The sequence below is a fragment of the Macroventuria anomochaeta genome (assembly GCF_010093625.1).
Source record: "Macroventuria anomochaeta strain CBS 525.71 unplaced genomic scaffold BU25scaffold_9, whole genome shotgun sequence".
In the NCBI taxonomy this organism is placed as follows: domain Eukaryota; kingdom Fungi; phylum Ascomycota; class Dothideomycetes; order Pleosporales; family Didymellaceae; genus Macroventuria; species Macroventuria anomochaeta.
This window is the reverse complement of record NW_022985370.1, coordinates 375,561-396,283: the sequence shown is the minus strand read 5'-3', so window position 1 is coordinate 396,283 and position 20,723 is coordinate 375,561. Positions and strand designations below refer to the sequence as shown.

Genomic DNA, 20,723 nt, shown 5'->3' with positions numbered 1-20,723 from the left:
TTTCGAACAAACAGACCAAAGCAGGAAAACCTGGACCTTGGGCATTGGAGCGGATAGTCGAGGCTACATGTTGAGATACAGACACCAAGTCGGCCTTACTGCCTGCTATTGCCAGATCTTGCAACAAATGCAACGCTATGTCGCTGTTGTCGGCTTCTGGCCCTAACCATATAGCAACTTTACTTGCGTTACGGTAGATTTCGGTCATCAAACGAACCTGCCTCGTTCTCTTGTCTGTATCAGCTTGGTTGATACTTAAGCCATCGATCCAAACTAGTACATCTTCCTGATCGCTCCGGAGGGCGTTTAGAGCGTCATACAAAGTAGCAGTGACTGACACTGCAGTACATATGTACTCTTCTTTGCCTAGTGAAAGACTGTATTTTTTCGTCAGCATGAGAATGTTGCGCTTGTCAGAAACATCTCCCCACGTATAGGATATCGCTATGTATTTTGGTGGGTGCTTGAGAGAACAATAGAGTAGCCCGCATTGGACAGTTTCATCTGCACCTGCAAAATATTAAGCAGTCTGATCTCGTCCGCCCAAACCGCTTTGTCGTAAACCGATGGCATGCCTGTTTCTCGCCCTGTGAGACGCATAATCTTGCCTGGAATCGTCAGAGTGCATACCGATTGGTTTCAAGACATGGTCTGAGGTGAATGCCGCCTCAGCTATAGCAGCATGGGTCTCTTGCTTGGCGCGAGGTAGGAATGGTCTAGGTCTTGACTCTCCAAACATCCAGCGCGCAATCTGTGTTATAGAAGTCGGATATCCTATTCCTGGTTCCGTCCCTCTGGCTGCCTCTCTTTTGTCCCCGTTGCGCGAGTTGCGGAAGTTGCAGTGCAGTTCTTTTGCAGTAGAGGCACGCTGAGTACCAAGGAGATCTAGTCGGTCTCTTCGAGAGCTATCTTGCTCGGAGCCAGACAGGCTCTCCTGGACTGTGTGTGTGGGCTCGTAATCAGGCAGATGCATGACGCCAGGAGGACCAGGTGGTCTTTCGTTGGAATTGTGCTGTCCGCCCTGGTACATCAAATATTCTGATCCATTTTGTGTAGACTCGTTCACGTGACCGGTCTTTGTCTGAGTAGCTGCGGCAACATCTCCCTCCTGCTTCCAACGGGGGATGAGAGATCTCGGTAGCTTCTCAACAAAATGGTTGAACCGACTCTGTTGCATAGGTTCTTCGGTAAATTCCCTGCGCAATCTTTCAAGGCTTTGTTTCTCTACTTCTGCAGCAGAGACGCAACGAAACTGAGAGCAGCTTCGCTGCAGAATATCCTGTTTTGAACCAGACGGAGACCATTGATTTACTTCCGTGCTCGTTTCCACACTGTAGGATGTGTCATGTAGCTTGGGACAATCTTTTGGATACTCCCAGGGAAACAAACAGGGAGAAGAAGCACCGCAATCCACTTGTTCTCTATGAGGGCTGAACGGCTTTTTCTCGACAAGCTCATGATGCATACGCTGCGACGGGGCGAAGAGAAGCGGTGTGCTTGTATCTTCATTCCTTTTGTCTCGTGCGACTTGCTTCTCTGCTGCTTTGCTTGTTTCTCGTCTCAATGCAGCGAAGCGCTCGCGCGCTACAAAGGTATATTTGGGAGAACAGTCCTCAAGGCCTTCCACCTCCTCTTCGTCTCCCGTCAGAATCCGGTGTTTCGCTGGGAGAGCCGACACTTTCCTCCATTCTTGCGCCACTTGTTCAGCGTGCTCATCGTGCAGTTCAACTAGCTCGCATGGGGCAGATGGAGATGTAAAAGGTAGGCTTGACCGAGACATGAGGCGCCAAAGAATGTCTTGCCTAACGGGGTACCCACAAATGTCACCTTTGAGATGCTGGATAGGTGAGGGTACGAGGTAATGGACACGTTGTGCGTGCGAGGCTGAAGCCCACCGTCAGTCTAGTTCGTTGCACTAAGCGAGGCAGTGACTCTATTAGTCACTCGTGCACATTTCCATCATCGAGTATTGGTTGAAGTCACACGAGGAAACTAAGTAGCGGGGTAAAGCTTCTCGTCGCTCGAATCAACGGTCTTTGCAACAAAAATATATATTCCATATCTCCTTCACGCAGTGTGACAGCTAGCCGTGCTGGACGACGGTGCTCAGTGAAGGACGTATTTTTGCAATGTTCTCTGACCCGCGTCCAGCTGTTGAATGGCTTCGCCATGCATGTAACCATGGATATAAATGTCGCCGACGTAGCGATACTCATTTAACCCCTCGGGTCGGAGAATGATTGGCGTGTTGCAGCCAAGCGGCACCACGATCACGTCGTCCACATCCATGAACCCTGAGCCCATACCGATGTATTGTCTCTTTTCGGTGACGCAGAAAGAACGCCCCATCATATGTGTGCCAAAGGCTTGTAGAATCTGTCGCCTTTGTCCTGGCTGCAAGACATCAGACGCGTCAGCGTAATTTTTGAGCTCTTGGGTCAAAGGAAGTCCTGACAGACGATCCTTCAGGAAGGATGCGAACACATGATGACAAACATCCGACCAATTCTGTGACCGGCCTGGGAGAGAGGGTACTTGGTTCAGACATAGGGTTCTGCTGAAAACATCCAACAAACGATAATAGTGGTTTTTCCCTTGTGGCTTAATGGTGTCGAGCATGATGGCGCGCCAGTTGAGGAAAGCCATCAGGTAATCTGCGGACGTGGTCAAAGTCCCCACTGCCACTCCATGAACTCCGATAGTGTCTAACTTGATAGCAGAGATTTCCAACTTTCGTTTTTGGTCAAAGAGCCTCGGCTTGTCATTACGCGATCCCGACGCAGAGAATTTGGCCGCAGTCTGGAGAGACTTGGTTGCAGGCATGTGTGACCAATCTGGGCACCAGCTAGGCAGACCTGCGGATCCAACGTGCAGCGGGAAGTGGATGGATTCGCAAAGGACATCCAGACGCTTAGTTGTAGAGAGTATGTGATCCACCACATCGAGATATAGTCTTTTGACTGACAGCCTGTAGTTGACTGGGAAATCTCTACGGACTCTTTCGGAAAGAAGGCCAAGGATCCCATATACTTTGTCCAGAGGATTCGCTGTCAACTTGCCGCGGCACGAACGCATAACTTCCAGGAGCGGCTGCTCCACAAGATCCCTCAAAGATCCATCCAGAAGGCTACCCGGTCCTTGGTATGCGAGCACTTGAGCGAAACTGTACTGCTGCTGAGACACTCTTTGTCCCTTGCTGTGATCTTGAGTTCCAGGAAAATAGTAATCAATGTCGCGTTTGTGGTCGCGAAGTGCATTCGAAGCTGCTCTGTAATAGCTCCAGGGAAGGACAGAATGGCCGCAGTACACGTTGATTTTCGTCGGATCCGGGATAAAGACCTCTTGGACGACCCAGAGTCTGTTCCAATACTCCCTCTCGAAAAGTGAGACTAGGGCAGAGAAGTGCTTACGCCTCTTTTCATCTGAAATTCGGCGATAGACGCTTCCTCGTGAGTCCGCAAGCCTGGCCAACTCTTCCATCAGTTGCAAGGCTATGCTGCTGTCGTCGCGCTCGGGACCAAGCCAAATTGCCACCGAAGTGGCTTTACCATATATGTGAGACATCAGCTGAACTTGTCGAGAAAGCTCGTCCTTATTCTGCTGATCGATACTTAATGAATCCACCCAAACGAAGACATCTTCGTCCGGCTGTCGTAAAGCAGCCAGTGCGCCGTGCAGACTCACTGTGACACGGACGGTAACTCTCTGTCGGGTGACATTGCGTTGTTCGTCAAGCACATCTTCTTCGAGCGTGATCTCAGTCTTGTCGTCTGCATCACCCCAAGCATAGGAAATCGCCGTATAATCATACTGAGTGTCGAGTGGCTGCGTAACGATCTCACACCTAATGTTTGTCATCGTTTCCGGAAGGATCTTTACCAATCGAAACTGCCTTGGTTCGAGCGGATCGTAACGATAAGACTCAGACCCGAGTGTTCCAGAAGTCGAAGCAACTGATGATCTGTGTCCCATCAAAGACCTCGAGTCAGCCGGAGTAATGGTGTCGAAGTTTGAGCCTGTGGCCGCATAGGGGGGAGGGACACCGGAAGAGTGTCCGCCATTGTGAGCATTCTTGTAACCTCGCTGCTCTCCACCCCAGAGCCTTTCAGTTGGTCGAGACGCAATGTCATCCTCACTGCGTCTTTCGTACGGTTTTGGGGCCGATGGGTGTCGGGCTAGACCTTGATTGTGCACTTGATGGATAGGCAGGTTTGGAACCGAGGAACGTCGATCTCCGGGTGCAGCACGTTGTTGCTGATACCTTTGGGGTGGAGAAGGAGGAGGGGGAGGTGAAGAGGAGAGCCTCCATCGTCTGTCTGAATGGGACCTAGGCACCTCGATATGGAAGGCGCGGGGAGGTGACGGGTGCTGATGTTTTGAAGACCTGCTTCTTTCCGTACCTCGTGCGCTTCGAACATTGTCTTCGTCTGAGCAGTAGTCGTCTCGCCGGTATCTTCGCGTCTCATTATCCGAGTGATAGCCTCGGTGAAGCGAGGGTTTGCGCCTTTCTGGACTTCCCGATCTTTGCTGACGCTGACGATGTCGTTGGGATGGCTGAACTTCGACAGTCAGGTGTTGGCTGGTATAGTAGCGATGGCGCCTGGGCTCAGTACGCTCCCAATCGGCCATATTGCGTTCATGGGCTGTTTTGTAGGCTTGCAACAAAGGCAACTCTGATGCGGGTGTTCCTCGTGAGCCTGAAGACTGTGTGCAGATTGGTGAGGTTACTTATGCATCTCAGCTGCGAGGCTGGAGGCCCCCCACTCAGCTATCTGACCTCACGGCGCCAATAGTAACAGGGTTGCGATTGGATGGCTGTGCATCCTGCATGAACCCATCTCGATGACGAACTTTCGAGAACAGGCATACGAACACGGGTCAGTTCCTTGGAGCAAAATTCGATTTGGACGCGGCGAAAGCGCATGGGTTCTTACAGTCAGGTGGCGAAGCTCGTCAATCGAGGGAGCTTCCTCCTAGGCTGTTGGCGCGACCTCCGCGGAACCGAGGCAGCGATGGAGCGCGGGCAAAACTGTTGCTAGGCATGCACAGGGATCAGCCGTGCAGGAGCCGGGTGGTGATAAGTGTATGATAATTTGCACAGACAGCCGCTAAATCTTCCAGTATTCTACAAGCTCCTCTAGTCAGAAGAAACCTTCCTTGCAAAAGTGTGCTTCACGGAAGGCCGATTGCGCTCGACCTAATCGTCGCCCGTCTTCCGCTTGTATCTGTGTCGTGATGTGCACCGCAACTCAACTCGGTCCAAGTCTGGCTCGCTTAGTCCTTGAACTTCCTGTTCTCGTTCTCGCCGAAGAGTGTGACCCTGATGGAGGGCAGGGCGTCGGACTCGAGCAGCCTCAGACGCTCCTCGAGCGTGTTGTTGATGTCGATGCGGCCGCCAGTACCAACGATAATAGCACCGCCAGAGCTACAAACAGTCAGCATACCTGCAACGCTGCCAAAGAGCAGTTGACGTACGACTCAGACGGCAGCGGGTCGCTCTCGTCGATTGTGATGGCAACGTCCTTGTTGATCTTGCTCTTGTACTCCTTCTGTGCCTCCTCGATGGCCTGCTTTGCGACCTCGCTGTCTGCTTTCCTGACCTTGACCTGCAGCTTGTCCTCGTTCAGGGCGTATGCACCCTCCAGGATCAGGTTCTTCAGGACGCCCTGGTACTTCTTCTTATCCTTGGACACATCGCCCAGCTTCTCGCCTGCCTCCTCAAACAGGCGATCGAGCAGCTCCTGGCGCGCGGACAGAATGCGTAATCTGCTCTTGTTGGAGACAGTGGAGCGTGTGATCTGCTGGGACATGCTAGCCTGCTTGAACTTCTTCTCGTACGACGAGTCGATTGAGGACGTCTCTTGGCGCACGAGCTTGGACTTCTCAATTGCGAACTCCTCGTCGGCCTTGAGGCGGATCTCGTTGGCCTTTTCCATAGCCTCCTGGCGGATGAAGGCCGTCATCTTCTTGAGCTCGCCGGCGACCTGCCAGGGGGGGGTGGTTGTTAGCTGGTGCTGTTGACGTAGGTTGGTGGGGAGCTGTGCAGGGCAGCAAGCTGGCTGGGCCCCGGCGGAGGGCTGCCTACCTGGTCGTCGGAGAGAGCGTGTACTTGCGACATGGTGGGCGGCGTGTGGGAGGGCGGGCTGGCTCGACGGTGGTGAGGGAGGGTTGCGAGATGGTGCAGCGGCGGCGCTGGTGGTCGATGTCGATGGGAAGCTTGGAAGATTGACGTCCAAGCCACGGGCACGGAGCAGCAGCGATGATGCACCCGCAACGACCCAGAGGCTGAAAGGGGCTAGGCCTCAGATGGAATGTGGAACAGCGAAACCATGGGATTGCAACTGTTTCGCATGCACGTTGGCTGTCCTTTGCCTAGACACTTACATAAATCGCGAATCTCTCCAAGGCTACGCGGAGGATCCGTCTGGAGACGTGCTTGTTACTTACGTTCTGCTACCACATCACGCTCGGCTGACGCCTGCTCGGCTGGCCCACCCCCCCCCAGCAACTCGTGCCCGCGACGGACCATCAGCGTGACGTTTGGCCGTCACCGCCGAACACACTCGCGCATACACTCCGCAGAGACACAGCATGTACCCGCTGTCGAGGTAGCAGAGCCCGTCGCAGCGACTGCAACCCCCAACCCCAACTATGGTGGAGCTCTCGCCAGGCGCCAGCGTTGCTGTAAGTAGTCACATGATGCAGCCCCAGTGAATGCGCCCAGGAGCTCACACTGCATGTACCAGCTTGGAGTGATAGTTGGCCTCCTGTCCACTAGCGTCCAGAGCGTCGGCCTGACGCTGCAGCGAAAATCACATCTGCTAGAAGAAGAGAAGGAAGACGACTATGACCGTCGTCCGCCCTACAAGCGCCGGCGATGGCAGCTGGGCATGCTCATGTTCATCGTGGCGAACGTGGTGGGCAGCACCATCCAGATCACCACCCTGCCGCTGCCCGTCCTCTCCACCCTGCAGGCATCCGGCCTCGTCTTCAACTCAATATGCGCCTCCATCATCCTCCACGAGCCCTTCACCCGCTACTCCTTCATTGGCACCATGCTCGTCGCTGCCGGTGCCCTGCTCATAGCGCTCTTCGGCGCCATCGCTGAACCCTCGCACAACCTGGACCAGCTCTTAGCGCTGTTGGGTCGACACCACTTCATCGTGTGGATGATAGTGACCGGCATCGTAGTCGTCCTCCTGCTTGTGGCCAATTGGGTCCTCCACCACATATACCCCCGCGCAACCCCGCGCCTGCGTCTGGTTCGGGGCATGTTCTACGGCTGTGTGAGCGGGATTCTCTCTGCGCATTCGCTGCTCATCGCAAAGAGCGCCGTGGAGCTGCTGGTGCGCACCATCGTCGACCGCCACAATCAGTTCGACCGCTGGCAGTCCTGGGTGATCCTGATAGGGCTGGTGGTCTTCGCCCTCACGCAACTGTACTACATGCACTGTGGACTGAAGCTCGTCAGTACAAGCGTGCTGTACCCCCTCGTCTTCTGTGTCTACAACATTATCGCCATCATAGATGGCCTGATCTACTTCCACCAGAGCGAACGATTGTCGAACTTGCATGCTGGCCTTATCGCTTTGGGCACTGTTGTACTGCTTGCAGGAGTGGTCTGCCTGAGCTGGAGGCTGGAAGAGAACGAAGAGGAACCCTTGTCGCCCGTATCAACCAAGCATCCCGGACACGTACCAATGCCCCAGTCTGCACTCGAGCCTGGTCTGGGTCTCCTGCACGCTCACGCTCTCGACGAACCAGACGCTGCTTTGGACATCGAGGAAGCAACACCAGGCCTTCACGGGGCTGCAACCGAGCAAGCGAAGCGCAAGTCTGTCGACGAAAGGACACCGTTGTTGACACGATCACCCACCGGACCCGCATACACCATCACGTCTCGGTCAAAGAAGAGCCCCACGTTAGACACAAACACCCGCAGCCCACGACCGAGTCCCAGACCACCGAGAAGGAGGAGGATGACTGTCTCTGAGGAAACGAGCGAGATCTGGGACGAGCTGAACGATAGAGATTCGCTGCCCTCGCCGGTCATTCGTCGATCTGTCGAGTCAGACCGCAGACCAAGAGCAGGCACGCTTCCTCGACAGCGACAAAACACACAGTCAGCCTGGCTAGACCAGATGCGCAGACGCTCATGGTTCGATGGCATCAGCGCAGGCTCACAACGAAGCCGCAGTGCATCGCAGGGCAAGAAGCGCTCAGATAGCTCGTCTGCACTACTCGATTACCCTGATCCGGACGACGACGATCATTCTGATTCAGACCTTGTCGCGCACAGGAGCGGGATTTGGGGGTTTGGAGGAGGAACGCTCAGCAGCAATCACGATGGACCTGGCGATTGGCTAAAGTTAAGGTGGTGGAGGAAGAAATTACAAGGTGAAACAGATGACGAGCATGACGGGGCCAGGAGTAGAGGTGCATGATATCCCGGTATGATCCAAGAATTTGAATAGACGAATCATGCATACATCTTCACGAGAGTCTTGTTCTGACATTGCATTTGGATTGTGCCTTTCGCCCACGAGTTCAAAGATCGCCGCTACACCTCCCTTCCCGTGAATTAGCGCGGTGGGGCGCTCACGCCTGCAGCCGTTTGTCCAACTGCTCCTGCAACATGCACCTCTATGGACGTTGACGCATCACCACCAGCCAACGCTTCAGTCTTCTCAGAACCCGTCGACGAGACCTCCATTCGTCTCCTCCGCTTCTCGCAGCCTGAAGACGGCGTCCTTGTTGGAGAATTGCAGAAGTTCCCGCTTGCCAGCGCCCCTCATTACTACACAGCCAGCTATGTGTGGGGCGAGCGCAAGTATACAGGAACGGCTATCAACCTGAAAAGTGGAACGCTCCCAGTGCTCAGCACCCTCACGCCTTTCATACACATGGTCACGCGCCATGGTGATTTCAAGCCCACAGACTGGTGGTGGATTGACTCGCTGAGCATCAACCTTCAAGATGCCCAAGAGCGTGAGAAGCAAGTGCGCATCATGGCGGACATCTACAGGCAAGCCAGAAGAGCGATTATCTGGCTTGGTGAAGAGAAGGAAGACGGCAGCGACTGCACGAATGCAATCGACTTCCTGCACTACCTCTCCAGCCTGCAAATCGCCTTCCGTGGGGACGACGATGCTATGCGCAGCAATCTTGAAAACCCAGAGTTCACTGACAAGTGTGCTGCTGTCAGCAATCTGCTCGCGAGGCCTTGGTGGACACGTGTGTGGACCCTGCAAGAATTCGTCCTCTCCAAAGAAGCGAAGCTATACTGCGGTGTGGCAAGCATCAGTCGCGGAAGGTTCAAGAGTGCCATCTACAGCATCTTCCTTTGCAGCACCATCAGTAACGAGTTTGAACACGAACTCGTACCACGAAAGCTGTTTGATGGTGCTTTCAATCGCCGCCGCATTCATCAGTGGCACACGAACCCAGCCTCGATCGGCATCAATCTCATCGCTATCATGGCTTACCTGGGCAACCACTCCGCCACCGATAGCAGAGACCGCATATACTCCGTTCTCGGCTTGATCACGGAACAAGATCGTGCACTCGTTGGACCCGCCGAGTATTCGACCGGTATCGAACATCAATTTGCGAAGCTTGTTCGTTCGTTCTGGAGCATACATGGATCTCTGGACATCGTCTGCTTCGTGCATTTGTTCAGCCGAGATGCTGCAGCCAAAGATCCAGGCCCAGACAATGCAGTACCAACGTGGGCCCCAGACTGGAGGACCACGATCGACTTCGCTTCTCCTGTGCCGCTCATGGCAAGCCAAAGTGCAAGTGAACACATCGGAAACTTCAGACCAGTTCATTCAACCCGCTGGAAAGCGATCTACGATGCTCCAGGGTCGCACCTGCGAAAGAAAGCGGACATCCATTTCTCCGATGACCTTAAAGAACTCTGCTGCAATGGTGTCATAGTAGACACCATACATGGGCTTGGAGGGCTCGACGCACAGGAACTGCGATGCCAGAGCTTCGTTTGTAGCGATACTAGACACAACTTGATGCAGTCTGAAGAACAACAGCGCAATGCTCCAAGAGGTACTATGCAGCCTATGGACTGGCTCGGGGCCATCGCACGTTCCCTCGTTATTGATCGACAAGACAAATATCTCTGCTTCCAAGCACCAGTGCACTACGTTACCGACTTCCTCTTCCATTGCCACGCCTGCATCGACGGTGACCCTGTCGACTGGAGCTTCTCAACGTGGTTTGAGCACAACAAACAGCTGAAGTTTGGCGACCACACATTGGAAGACCTCGTCGGTCAAGTCCCTTCTGAAGTCACGTCGCCGCCGCCAACACTTCACCGGCCTTCTTCGCATCCTATGCATCAGCTGAACGACAAGCTCGACACCTTCCTGTCACGCTTTCACGATACAGCGCGAAAGAAAGCATGCAGGTTAATGATCACCGAAGAGGGTGTCGTCGGTATGGCTCCGTGTCGTGCCAGACCAGGCGATATTGTGGCTATTCTGTATGGGTGCGGCATTCCGCTCGTGCTGCGAAAGGAGGCGTCACAAGATGCGTGGCAGGTCATTGGCGAGGGCTACCTCCATGGCTATATGAACGGCGAAATTGCAGCTTTGGTCAAGAGAGGAAAGAAAAGTACACAGAGGATTCGACTGGTATAAAATTGTTACGTTGAGATGTGATTCCTCGACGTACATTGGCTATGCGTCATAGCTCACAGTACCTTTGGAGGCATGATCAGGAGTACTGTTTCCAGGAATGAATGTTCCTTTGTTGACTCGAGCATTGAGGTGCACGTTCGCGCGAGCAAACTCGGACGATAGAGCATGGCCATCGATGATCAGTTATGATTGAGATTCTGGAACCTCCTTGGGGCATCCCATCAGGAGATGTGAATCTCATACAGGAACAGCTATGTGAAGCTGGGGTGTAGCATTCAGACTCCTGAGGAGGCTCCTCTAGGGTACCTCGTAGTCATACCTCACATCTTCGGTCCAATGCCAAACCAGTCCGACTCCCGGTTGTGTACCCAAAGACCATGCTCCAACAGCAAGCCCGTCCAGCTCTCCATACTCGCACCAACAGCAAGGACCGTCCAGACGAGACCCACGAGACGCCAGAACAGCGAGTCTTTGAATCCAATGCGCTTACCAAGGTCGATCAGATGGTCCTCAACAGAGATGATGGCAGCTTGCAAAAGGAAGACCTTCATCGCCCCATCATCGTTGAATGACCTATGGTAGAGCATCGAAGCACCACCATGCACGAGACCCGAGATGCCAAACCCAATGAACAACTGCAGATACCTCGATGCGAAAGATCCCTTGCGCAAATGCAGGACGTCCCTCACGATCAACACACCTGGCGCGGAGCAAATTCGCCGGCACTGCTGATGCCACACATTCCTATTTTCATTAGCGCTTTCCATTCCCATGACACAACAAACAAGAACTTACGACCACGCCCTCCTGACGCTCCACAAACCCCTCAAATCGCCAAATGCACTTGGGCACTCACTCGGCTTCGCCAATCCTAGCGCTACACTTACGACCCCGGCTACGGTGTTGTACAGTTCCAGCGACACGTACGTGAGCACGATGTGTGCCGAGGAGAACCAGAAACGGTGCCAGAAGGGGTAGTTTGTGTAGCTGTGCGCGGGCTTGATAGAAGCGATGTCAGCCCAGCTCCCGTGCGGTGATGAGGCGGTGTAGGCGAATATGGCGTCTTTGGCGAGATAGAAGAGTGCTGCTCGGAGTGTCTTGCGGAGGAGGAAACGCCTGGGAAAGTCAGTCGCCGTCGTCTTTGCAGTCATGGGAGACGGAAGAGGCGGATGAGAAAAGAGTGGGGACATACCAGCGCGGATACCCAGCATCGACTTCAACGGGCACATTCTTGACTTCGCATGACCAGCCTGTGTACCGGTACGTGCATGCGAGTCGGATCGCCCACCATAGTCTGCTCCGGAGCCCTATTGGTGCTGTTCTCTCCGCCGTGTTCTCGTCAACCACAGCTGATTTGCCCTTCAAACCCCCATTGCTCTTGACGACACCACCGTCATCCTTCGGAAGCCCATCACTCACAACACTCTCGCTGTTCTTTGCCGCTTCAGCACCATCTGCATACCCTTTCACTGTGCCGATCCGGGAGCTCAACTTGACCCACCCCTCCCGATCCGGACTCATCAACACCACCCAATCCACATACGTCGCCGCCAAACTCATAACGCCACAATTAACCGCATAATGCATACCCCATGCTCCCGAGTAATCTCTGTACAGCGACTGACTTGCGAGAACGGTCCAGATGGGCAGGCTGAAGGCAAGTTGGAGAAGACGGTGCTGGGGCCCAATGGTGAGGGCGAGAATGTTGGTTGTAAGTAGGAGGGGGAGTTGGAGGGCGGCGAAGAGGGGTGGAAGTTGTAGGGACGGCATGGTCGGCGTCATCTTGCCGCACTTTTACAGGAGAGGGCAACAGCTTGCGTATGCAACAACAGCAGTCTTACGGACGGTACTTGTAGTCCGCTCTCAAATGACGGACAGTCCCCTAGTGTGTCTTACGAGTATCCTTGCTCTTGGCCCCACAGTTCATACCATAGCGCGACTTATGCGAGCTTGGCCAATCAGAAGGCCGGGAGTACGTTACATTGGAGGTGTTGTGGTCGCCTTGCGGAGGATTCGATGCAAGTTCCGAGTGGGCCTATGCTGCGTTAGATATCCAGGGAAGGCGCTGTTGACACTCGCACACGGCTTGTTCTGACTAGCCGATAAGCCTAGTGGTAAGGACCGGCGTTACTCACCCTCGGCTGGCAGCCCCAAGGGGTACAGCACTATAACCATCAGCATGCTGTTGGATCAGAGTTGAAGCTGTATGGCGACGAGATCCATGACTTGGTACATCATCATCATCATTGTTGCTGGCTTGAACCAAAACTCATGACTCGCTCGCACGCATGCCATGCTCCATTCAAGTTTGTCAATCGTGCACCCATACGCGCTCACAATGCCACCTCCTGAAAGCTCGCCCCATCGTCCCCATCGTCCCCATCCTCGTCGTCCTCGACCGTTGCCTTTGGTCTGCTCGGCAAGCCCGCCTCGACCTCTTTCACATCACCGCCTACGGGCTGCTCGTCCTCTGAGTCTACTACCTCCTCATCTCCTTTCCCTGGCTGTGACTTCAGATCCTCAGGCTTGGCCTTCTGCTCGTCTTGTTCTGACTGGGTCTTCGGCTCTGGCGCGGGTGACACGCTTCGCTCGCTCGCATCATCTTTCGGCGGTGGTGGAGGGGGTGCTGCGCTGTCTGATTCGCGTTCTCGTGTAGGTCGCTCGGGGGTGGGCGGTGTGACTTCTGTTCGCGGGCTCTGAATTGGACTTCTGGGCTGGGGTGGCTGTGGTGGCTGCGGCTGTGCTTGCTGGGGTTGTGCTTGCTGCTGCTGCGGTTGTTGCTGTGGTGCTGGACCCCCTTGACTGACTGTCCGTAGCCGTGGGTCGGCGTTCAGGTAGTAACCTCTAACGCCCACAATCCTGCCATCTCTCTCGCAGCCAATGACCCAGTCTGGCACCACGACGGGGATGTTGTTCTCCACAGCCTTCTCCCATGCCGGCCCTCGCCCCTCTGTGCAGACGAAATGTGTGGTGTCGATGCGGACTGTGTCCGCGATCTTGGCGCCAATTCTCTCAACAGAGCGCTGCAGCGACGAGCGGAGAGCGGAAGGCATGTGGCCGGGTGTGATTGTGATGCCAGACAGATCTGTCATCTTGTGTGTTTGGACTGTGAGCTTCTCGCTGCTGAATGTACCCGCGCTGGTCTTGAGCACCAGATGGAAGACGTATTCAGTATCGACACCCAGTCCACTGAGCTTCGTGCTGTGGACCTCCTTGGGGTTGGGGATGGTGCCCGCCTTGTTGCCATTGCGGTACAGGGTGAGGCTGCGCAGCTCGGCGGTTGCAACGTCTACGGGGTCCCATTCCAGGACGACTGAGGTCTGGGTGGCATTGCGACAGCGGAGGACAGGTGCTGAGGGAGTGCTCTGGCCGAATGTGCGGAAGATCTCAGACTGGAGCTCGTAGAAGGCAGTCGCGGCATCGGTCTCGGCCTTGATGTTGCGCGCTACGTCGATGTCGACTATGCTGCCCGAGGAAATGTCCGGCGGCAGGAGAATGGAGGGGAACTCGATCTGCGCCAGGGTCAGCAGCTGTACGGGTGAATTGCAGGGATGCGCCTGTGCAGTGGTGGACTGCTGCGAGGCATTGGGACGCGTACGAGGCGCTTGTCTTCGGTCAGAAGCACCGCGACACCGGCGTCGACCTTGCCGACAGTGAGAGAGACGAGCATGGCGCGCAAATGTGTGGATGTGAGGTTGTGTTGTGACGACGTAGCGTACGTTGCTGTCCCCAGCTGTTGCCCTGCATGGCGGGCCGACAATCAACCGCAGGAACCATTCGTGCTTCAAGCAGCCACGATGCTTACCCGCCACAGCACCACCTTCTGTTCAAGTCGAAATGCTTTTAGCTGATTTTCCTGAGGTGTGTGGCTGGGTCTTCACCCCCCAGACATTGGTGAGATCCGTTTTCTCGCGGCTATACACGGTTTGTGTACGTGTCACATGCTTCCACTCTACGTTGAGGAACCTTTGCAAGTGCTCTTATCTGCGTCATTCTCTTACTGGAGAAACGCTCGGCAAAGAAGGTGCATTGTTGCTGAGCCTGCATGCTTGGAAATTCGGCTGCTTGCATCAGGTCAAGCCTCTTCGAAGGCCGTTGTCTTAAAAGCCCATCTAACTTCTAGCAGTCCCGCGGTTGCCTCGAACTCACGTGCCCTGCTCAACACGGGCAGAGCCAGTTGCAGTTCAGGTGCTCTGCTAAGCCTCAGAGGCCAGAGCTTGCGCCACGAAGGTCGACCTATAAGTGGCCGCCAGCCTTGTCTAGCTCTATAGTAGCCTGATCTTTGTCACCTCCCTGTTTACACCCTTCAGTCGTCCGCTTTCTGTACAAACTGTACAAGATCAATTCACGATGCTTACTTGTAAGATCCTGAGCCAGTACAGCCCCGTTCTGGTGAGCCTGCAGACGCAATGCTCAGGACTCGCGACAGATGTGCCACAGCTATGATTGGTGAAAGCTATCCTGGCAGGATGCTGAAATCTGACGCCCACGGACTCAGCCTCACAGTTGCCACAACTCCCCGCTGCGATGCTATCACACAATTTTGCACTGCCCCCGTCAAGGCACGCCGGCGGCTTGTCGTCCTTGGTATGCAAGTCTCGACGCCGTATTCCTCAAGACAGAGAATTGTCATCTCTTAGCATTCGAACAGAACTGCAATGATCATGGCAACGGTTGACAACTTCCTTCAAACCCTTTCATTTCGCAGCAACGCCCCACTCGTGATGTCTTACAATCCGGTCAGACTAGCCACGCGAAGGCACCGTGGGGCACAATGAGTGAGCCCATCCAGCACCGTCCACTTCGGCGAAGTTGGCCTTGAAGTGCAAGTGTACAGTGATTCGTCAATAGACTGCAGCGAAGAGTTCATGACGGCGACTTAGCACTTCTAACATCCAACCACAGTCTGTTTCGACTGGGCATCTCATTCGAGAGTCTATCCTCCAACGAGAAATCTAGTACCTCTGGGCGGTCTCCGTTTGCTGTCACGATCACAGCAACAGCGATCAAGGATTCGGCGAATATGCAGTTCATGGCGATGCCCCGCTCACAGTCCTTTGAAACAACCTTGGCCGTCTAGTCCGCAGAGTGCCCGTGGGGCGCAATGCCCAGGGAGGCTGGAAATGAAGACGTTAGGTGTTCGTCTTCAAGGTAGATGGCGAATGATGCACCAAGAGCCAAGCAACGCTTGGGTGAGGCAAGATGTACACAGCCTCCTCGAAGCGTTCGACAATATACCTATGCCCTGGAATCCCGCCTTCCATGTGGATTCATCGCGGCGCTACCATTCACACAGCCTCTTCTTTTTTCAGTCTAGCTGCAATCAGAAGTCATGCAGAACATACACCCGAACATGGAGTGGAACCATTTCTACCTAATCTTGACATCACTCATCTTTGCCGCTCCAAGCTGGGCTTTGTCAACGCCGACGGACCCTACTGCAAAGCTTGTTTCACGACAATCGCCCAATAACAATGTCGAGACCTCGACACATAAGTGGACTATCGTAGGCTCCATAGCTGGGGTCTTGGCTTTCCTAGCATTTGTCTTGGATAGATTTGTACTACCCAAGTACAAAAGTTGGAAAGCTAAGCGTCAAGGTATGGATTGTCATCGTTCATCATGCTGGTAAAAGCTTATCGTTATTACAGCTACGATTTTGCCTCTCAATGAGTTAACGGCAACCCGCATACGGCAGCAAGAGGAATACAACGAACGTTCACGAATGAGACGAGGAGGGTTTTGATCGGCATCTATCCACGATCGCACTTCTACGCACGACAACTCTTCTTGCTCCAGCCCTTCTTAGTCGCGCTTATGAGGAGCGTCACCTTGGGAGTGGACGGAACAAGATTTCGCCCATGGCTTTGTAGAAAAAATGTTGGGGCGATAGGAGAGGAGGGAGGGAGAGAGGGGGAAAGGGGCACCGATGATTTACGATTCATGACTTCTAATGCACTAAATTTTATTTTCTTGATTTTCAAGGCCGATTTTTGAAATAAAGAGAATGCGTGACGCGAGCTCAGCACCGTCGCAAGGGCTGAAACAGTAGCTTCAGGGCTGCCTTCGTAGCTTTTGATGAACTATAGCTTGCTGTACACGAAAACTGCGTGCGTAACACGTCACGAAGACTACAATTTGTGTCTCCCTCTCTCTTTGTACGAGACTGCAATTAGCAGTTGTTCATAGTAACTTCCAGTTGTATACCCTAGGCTACAAGGCGAAGAACAGAGTTTCATCTACCACATCTTCTACTATGCCTCTATCTTGATCATCGCCTGCTATTTAGCCAGCCACACAAGAGAGCGCGGTCTCGTAAAAGGAATTTTGGACACTCATTGTTTCCATCGGAGATATTGAAATCGAGTCAGGGAAGGATGCGCACCGCTGGCGCGCAATTGTAGCGATGATGTGGCTGCTGTCTTACTGTTTTGTTGTGCGGGCGGCCTTCACCGCTTTCCATTTGGCGAAAGTTTAAATCCCAGCTTCATGGCAATCAGGAGCAGGTTGTAGGCCAAGCGGATGGTATTCCTGACAGCAAATTGCAATTCATGACATGTTCCTTATGGACTCACCTCACGGGTTTTTTCTAGTAGATGGACCCTCGTTGCAACAGCGGGCAAGCTGGATTACCCGCCGGATTTTGTCATACAGTTGTGCATCGCCCCCTTGAGGTAAGTCGGGCGGCATGTCGAGTGGGCGACGACAGCTAAAACCCTTGCCAAGATGGTTGTTGGACTACAGTGGTTGGCTAGGCTATCATTGGTATTGTTGCCATCATCGTTCCCCTTCTCCTGTCAATTGTAGGCCTTGCTCTGCCTGCGTCGCGTAAACGCATCTTTGGTTGTTTCAGCGGGAAACAACTGAGTCCGAAGAAACGCCAGCAATTGCACTGACACTGGCATCAATAACGCTATTACTGGTCAAACTGATCTGGTCAAACTGTTGGTGTACTGATTCTCGTACAAGAGTAGGGGGTTCAGATAGTGGGTTTCTTTGGGTCGATTGAGGAACTGTCGGGAAGCGTGGATAGTGCGCATATGGGAAGAATTGCAGGATTGAACTGAGGTTGTATTGGGTGAAGCTACGGACAGTACATATAGGTGAGTAGCTGTAAACAACGCTAGTGTGACGTGGCAGTCACTCTCATGGCAGGTGAGGTTTGATAGGCAGGAGCACCCTGAACTGTGATAGGAACTTTTGTATCCCAAGGGGTTGTTGTATGTGGTCTACTGAGCCATACATAATTGTTCAATTAGTCGAGATATTGTATTTTGCATTCGCCCTCTTAATTCTTTCTAGAGTTCTCACTGATTGTCTTGATAGTTCAAAGCTAATGCACTACCTGACTTTGAGACATGATAATCGATCTCGTTTCCATCCGGTGACTGAAACATCCGCAAAGGTTGTTGGCGACCGTTGTACCTATTATGCGCGAACTCTGCTTGTTGAAAAGGCATACAAAGACCTGGTTTACTCTTTTTGCCTCTCCACAAAACCAAGATAAAAATCGCTTATGGTAACTTACAGCTACATCCCCCCAGAGTACAAGACGACGAACAAATGACGTCCGCTACATCGCCACTACGCGTCTATGTCAACAGTCTACAGCTGTGAAGGACTTCTCAAAGAAGTTCACCGCTGTCACATCAAAATCCTAGTCTTCTTGGATGATTCTGTAATCTCTTTGTTCTGCAGCATGCAATTCTTTGTCCTCGTTCACCACGAGCTCTTTGTGTGTGATCATGCTCTGCTTGCTCTTGTACCTCACCCAAAGTATAAGTACTCCCAATCTTCTCATATTGGATTGCCAGGTGAATGTGTCGCACCTCCTCCACGTGCCTTCTTGTACACTGTTTGCACCTTTGCTTCGCACAGTGCCATTCACTTCATCACAATGCCACCAACGTGGGCAATGGGAGTAGACAAAATCAAGCTCTGATTTTGACCGCACTGTGGAGGAAGTCAGCATTGTATATACAGAATGTTTTTCATACCCTCACATACCCTCCAGACTAAATCTTTCGCTACTCATCCAGAGACACCTTGAAGACTACAGTATCGAAAACCACTTAAAACACCTCCGCAACAACACCATGTCTTCTCCAACCACCACCACTCCACGTCAAATCCCTCCTTTCTGTGCCCTGTCGCCACCTTCATGCCGCGCCGCATCTCCATCGGTACAACCGGCACGCCCGACGCCCCCCCCCCCCAACTCACGCACGACATCCAAGTCAACATCTGCCACGTCCTTAAAGATCTCCGAGCTGCACCGTACGCTATACGACTACGCTGCTGCAAAGTCGACGACTAATTCCACGTTAAACCAGTTTGTGCCTGCCGAGAAGATGAAGTCAATGTCTGATCTGGACAAGGAAGAAGAGGCGCAGACGGCGAAGTCGCACAAGGAGAAGGCGAAGAAAGGTGTTGCTGGCGTGATGAACTGGTTGGAGAAGGAGGTCAAGTGAGATGGGGTGAAGAGGGGTTGAGATGGTGACGAGTCTGAAAATGGCTGATGATTGTACGATGACCTGAGCACGATGTCCAATGTACGATAGCTCTGGAGATGAAAGATGACTCGATTAGTGCCGTCTGTGCAACTTAGAAAAATCGGAGGCATCGACCGTAGTATCCATTCCTGTGTAACAGTCTGACAAAGTGAAGCGCCCCAAAACGCCATCCTAATCATGCTCATTTTGTTGAACCCCAATACCAACGTTCGTAGAGTGTCTCCTAAAGAGGCGTGTGGATCGAACCGATCAGGCTATTCCCGTGCCCACTCATCTGTTGCCGGTGCGTCCATGGCAACGTTTCCTGGCAGACCAGTGCCAATCTGAGCACGACCGCTCTCTAGGGCACGTCGAGTTTCCGGGCTCAGCGGTGTCGTCTCGCCATCTTCTTCCTGAATACGGTCGGTGTAGTGGTTTGTGTCTGGGAGGTAGTTGATGCGGCGTCGGTCGCCAGTACTGCCGTGCTCTTCACGGGCAATGAAGTCTGAGATCTGTTCTGGGGCGATCTTGTGGAGCCAGGACTCGCGCTGAGTCGGGATGGCGATGATTGCGAACTAGACCAATGTCAGTAGATGCATGTAAGTTTGAGCTTGAAGACACGGACCGCCCAAACGACCACCAAACCCACAACGCCCATCAACAAGCCTGCGACATGTTGTTCCTCAGCCTTCCACGGACCTAGACAACCGTTCGTTCTTCCGAACGACTCTTGACAAGCATCTGGTTCGTGGCTTCTGTCTGGAAACGGCCAAGCCATGTCTCTCGAGTTGGCGAACCCGCAGCAATTGTACTGGTCTTGAATCGTCCTGATGGCGCTCGAATCTTTGCTCCTGAACAGCGACTGCCACTGCCGTCGCAGCCCACATTCCAGCTCTGAAGGCGGGGCCGCATGCGTTCCCAGAAGTGTGATGACGACGGTCGAGTAGATGAAGATGATGAAGTTGGCTACGATCACGAAAGGTGGGCGCTGGATTTCGCCCCGCTCCATGTGAGCGCGACGCTCTTTGCGGCGCGTCAGATCGTAACCACACTCGAGGAGGATACCAGATATGACAGGAAGAGCGGTTGCAAAGCCGGTGAGCGTGTCAGATATGGGTAAGGAGAGGCGGTTGGCACGGCACGCTGCGTAACTGGGAGAGTGAGCCAAAGACGCTGCAGTACCACGATCAGCTTACCCAGCCATGGCAGTCGCAAAGACGAGGTATACGATGCTGATGAACGTGACGATCTGTTTCCTGGTGTAGCGGGCCATCTTGGCGATGTTGTTCCCAGTGATGGCGGGGTATGCGTTGTTGATAAAAGAAGCAAAGTCGTGTGTAGAAAGACAAGAAGTGATTTAGAAGGAAAGGTGAGAGCAAAAGAGATGCGAATCAAACAGCGTCAGTGTTAGTGTCAGTGTCTTGACCAAACAATGAGCGTTATCTCGTACGACAACTCCGCTTTCCAGCAAGGCGTATGAGACGCTCGTGCGGGGAATCGATGGAGCTCAGCAGGTATCTACGTGCATGTATTTCAGATTTCAGATCCCCAACGCATAGCACGATAATAAGGAAAT

The 20,723-nt window shown here is 53.4% G+C and overlaps 10 protein-coding genes across 10 annotated transcripts; 3 read left to right on the top strand and 7 right to left on the bottom strand.

Moving 5' to 3' along the window:
- Positions 1 to 44: 44 nt before the first annotated feature.
- Positions 45 to 1,943, bottom strand: BU25DRAFT_271270 (uncharacterized protein). The gene has a single exon (XM_033701825.1). The coding sequence runs from the start codon at positions 1,778 to 1,780 to the stop codon at positions 521 to 523; it is 1,260 nt and encodes a 419-aa protein (XP_033563848.1). The 5' UTR covers positions 1,781 to 1,943; the 3' UTR covers positions 45 to 520.
- BU25DRAFT_304158 (uncharacterized protein) lies at positions 119 to 505 on the bottom strand (the record flags this gene model as incomplete). Its single annotated transcript, XM_033702037.1, has 1 exon — positions 119 to 505. A coding segment is annotated over one exon (387 nt), but the record flags the coding sequence as incomplete, so codon positions are not given.
- A 163-nt stretch (positions 1,944 to 2,106) lies between the features above and the next one.
- BU25DRAFT_336648 (uncharacterized protein) lies at positions 2,107 to 3,972 on the bottom strand (the record flags this gene model as incomplete). The annotated part of the gene is made up of 2 exons (XM_033702645.1): positions 2,107 to 3,106; positions 3,182 to 3,972. 2 exons carry the CDS (start codon positions 3,970 to 3,972, stop codon positions 2,107 to 2,109), a joined length of 1,791 nt encoding a protein of 596 aa, XP_033563847.1.
- Positions 3,973 to 4,842: 870 nt separating this feature from the next.
- On the bottom strand, positions 4,843 to 6,415 carry BU25DRAFT_408925 (ATPase, V1/A1 complex, subunit E). The gene is made up of 3 exons (XM_033705939.1): positions 6,086 to 6,415; positions 5,476 to 5,984; positions 4,843 to 5,425 (listed from the first exon to the last, which is right to left on the bottom strand). The coding sequence occupies exons 1-3, from the start codon at positions 6,116 to 6,118 to the stop codon at positions 5,275 to 5,277; spliced, it is 693 nt and encodes a 230-aa protein (XP_033563846.1). The 5' UTR covers positions 6,119 to 6,415; the 3' UTR covers positions 4,843 to 5,274.
- An 87-nt stretch (positions 6,416 to 6,502) lies between these two features.
- BU25DRAFT_363857 (uncharacterized protein) lies at positions 6,503 to 8,498 on the top strand. Its single transcript, XM_033703768.1, has 2 exons — positions 6,503 to 6,684; positions 6,747 to 8,498. The coding sequence occupies exons 1-2, from the start codon at positions 6,652 to 6,654 to the stop codon at positions 8,442 to 8,444; spliced, it is 1,731 nt and encodes a 576-aa protein (XP_033563845.1). The 5' UTR covers positions 6,503 to 6,651; the 3' UTR covers positions 8,445 to 8,498.
- Positions 8,499 to 8,575: 77 nt separating this feature from the next.
- BU25DRAFT_485661 (uncharacterized protein) lies at positions 8,576 to 10,844 on the top strand. The gene has a single exon (XM_033711238.1). It carries the CDS (start codon positions 8,646 to 8,648, stop codon positions 10,653 to 10,655), a length of 2,010 nt encoding a protein of 669 aa, XP_033563844.1. The 5' UTR covers positions 8,576 to 8,645; the 3' UTR covers positions 10,656 to 10,844.
- Positions 10,680 to 12,757, bottom strand: BU25DRAFT_408923 (uncharacterized protein). The gene is made up of 3 exons (XM_033705938.1): positions 11,848 to 12,757; positions 11,451 to 11,771; positions 10,680 to 11,399 (listed from the first exon to the last, which is right to left on the bottom strand). Exons 1-3 carry the CDS (start codon positions 12,435 to 12,437, stop codon positions 10,976 to 10,978), a joined length of 1,335 nt encoding a protein of 444 aa, XP_033563843.1. The 5' UTR covers positions 12,438 to 12,757; the 3' UTR covers positions 10,680 to 10,975.
- BU25DRAFT_408921 (uncharacterized protein) lies at positions 12,702 to 14,585 on the bottom strand. Its single transcript, XM_033705937.1, has 2 exons — positions 14,254 to 14,585; positions 12,702 to 14,167 (listed from the first exon to the last, which is right to left on the bottom strand). The coding sequence occupies exons 1-2, from the start codon at positions 14,323 to 14,325 to the stop codon at positions 12,989 to 12,991; spliced, it is 1,251 nt and encodes a 416-aa protein (XP_033563842.1). The 5' UTR covers positions 14,326 to 14,585; the 3' UTR covers positions 12,702 to 12,988.
- A 4,166-nt stretch (positions 14,586 to 18,751) lies between these two features.
- Positions 18,752 to 19,126, top strand: BU25DRAFT_456725 (uncharacterized protein; the record flags this gene model as incomplete). Its single annotated transcript, XM_033710059.1, has 2 exons — positions 18,752 to 18,838; positions 18,893 to 19,126. 2 exons carry the CDS (start codon positions 18,752 to 18,754, stop codon positions 19,124 to 19,126), a joined length of 321 nt encoding a protein of 106 aa, XP_033563841.1.
- Positions 19,127 to 19,274: 148 nt separating this feature from the next.
- Positions 19,275 to 20,687, bottom strand: BU25DRAFT_271178 (uncharacterized protein). Its single transcript, XM_033701824.1, has 3 exons — positions 20,344 to 20,687; positions 19,773 to 20,298; positions 19,275 to 19,722 (listed from the first exon to the last, which is right to left on the bottom strand). The coding sequence occupies exons 1-3, from the start codon at positions 20,418 to 20,420 to the stop codon at positions 19,423 to 19,425; spliced, it is 903 nt and encodes a 300-aa protein (XP_033563840.1). The 5' UTR covers positions 20,421 to 20,687; the 3' UTR covers positions 19,275 to 19,422.
- Between the last annotated feature and the right edge of the window lie 36 nt (positions 20,688 to 20,723).

Bases quoted from the DNA above. Each gene is read 5' to 3' on its own strand.
- BU25DRAFT_408921 (XM_033705937.1), bottom strand. From the start codon at position 14,325: ATGCTCGTCTCTCTCACTGTCGGCAAGGTCGACGCCGGTGTCGCGGTG. The intron at 14,168-14,253 runs GTACGCGTCCCA...ACCCTGGCGCAG, and splicing joins TGACCGAAGACAAGCGCCTC to ATCGAGTTCCCCTCCATTCT.
- BU25DRAFT_271178 (XM_033701824.1), bottom strand. From the start codon at position 20,420: ATGGCCCGCTACACCAGGAAACAGATCGTCACGTTCATCAGCATCGTA. The intron at 20,299-20,343 runs GTAAGCTGATCG...TCACTCTCCCAG, and splicing joins TTTGCGACTGCCATGGCTGG to TTACGCAGCGTGCCGTGCCA. The intron at 19,723-19,772 runs GTCCGTGTCTTC...ACATTGGTCTAG, and splicing joins GTTTGGTGGTCGTTTGGGCG to TTCGCAATCATCGCCATCCC.
- BU25DRAFT_363857 (XM_033703768.1), top strand. From the start codon at position 6,652: ATGGTGGAGCTCTCGCCAGGCGCCAGCGTTGCT. The intron at 6,685-6,746 runs GTAAGTAGTCAC...TGCATGTACCAG, and splicing joins CGCCAGGCGCCAGCGTTGCT to CTTGGAGTGATAGTTGGCCT.
- BU25DRAFT_485661 (XM_033711238.1), top strand. From the start codon at position 8,646: ATGGACGTTGACGCATCACCACCAGCCAACGCTTCAGTCTTCTCAGAA.
- BU25DRAFT_408923 (XM_033705938.1), bottom strand. From the start codon at position 12,437: ATGACGCCGACCATGCCGTCCCTACAACTTCCACCCCTCTTCGCCGCC. The intron at 11,772-11,847 runs GTATGTCCCCAC...TGACTTTCCCAG, and splicing joins GATGCTGGGTATCCGCGCTG to GCGTTTCCTCCTCCGCAAGA. The intron at 11,400-11,450 runs GTAAGTTCTTGT...TAATGAAAATAG, and splicing joins AGCGTCAGGAGGGCGTGGTC to GAATGTGTGGCATCAGCAGT.
- BU25DRAFT_408925 (XM_033705939.1), bottom strand. From the start codon at position 6,118: ATGTCGCAAGTACACGCTCTCTCCGACGACCAG. The intron at 5,985-6,085 runs GTAGGCAGCCCT...CCCCCCTGGCAG, and splicing joins ACGCTCTCTCCGACGACCAG to GTCGCCGGCGAGCTCAAGAA. The intron at 5,426-5,475 runs GTACGTCAACTG...GACTGTTTGTAG, and splicing joins GACCCGCTGCCGTCTGAGTC to CTCTGGCGGTGCTATTATCG.
- BU25DRAFT_271270 (XM_033701825.1), bottom strand. From the start codon at position 1,780: ATGTCTCGGTCAAGCCTACCTTTTACATCTCCATCTGCCCCATGCGAG.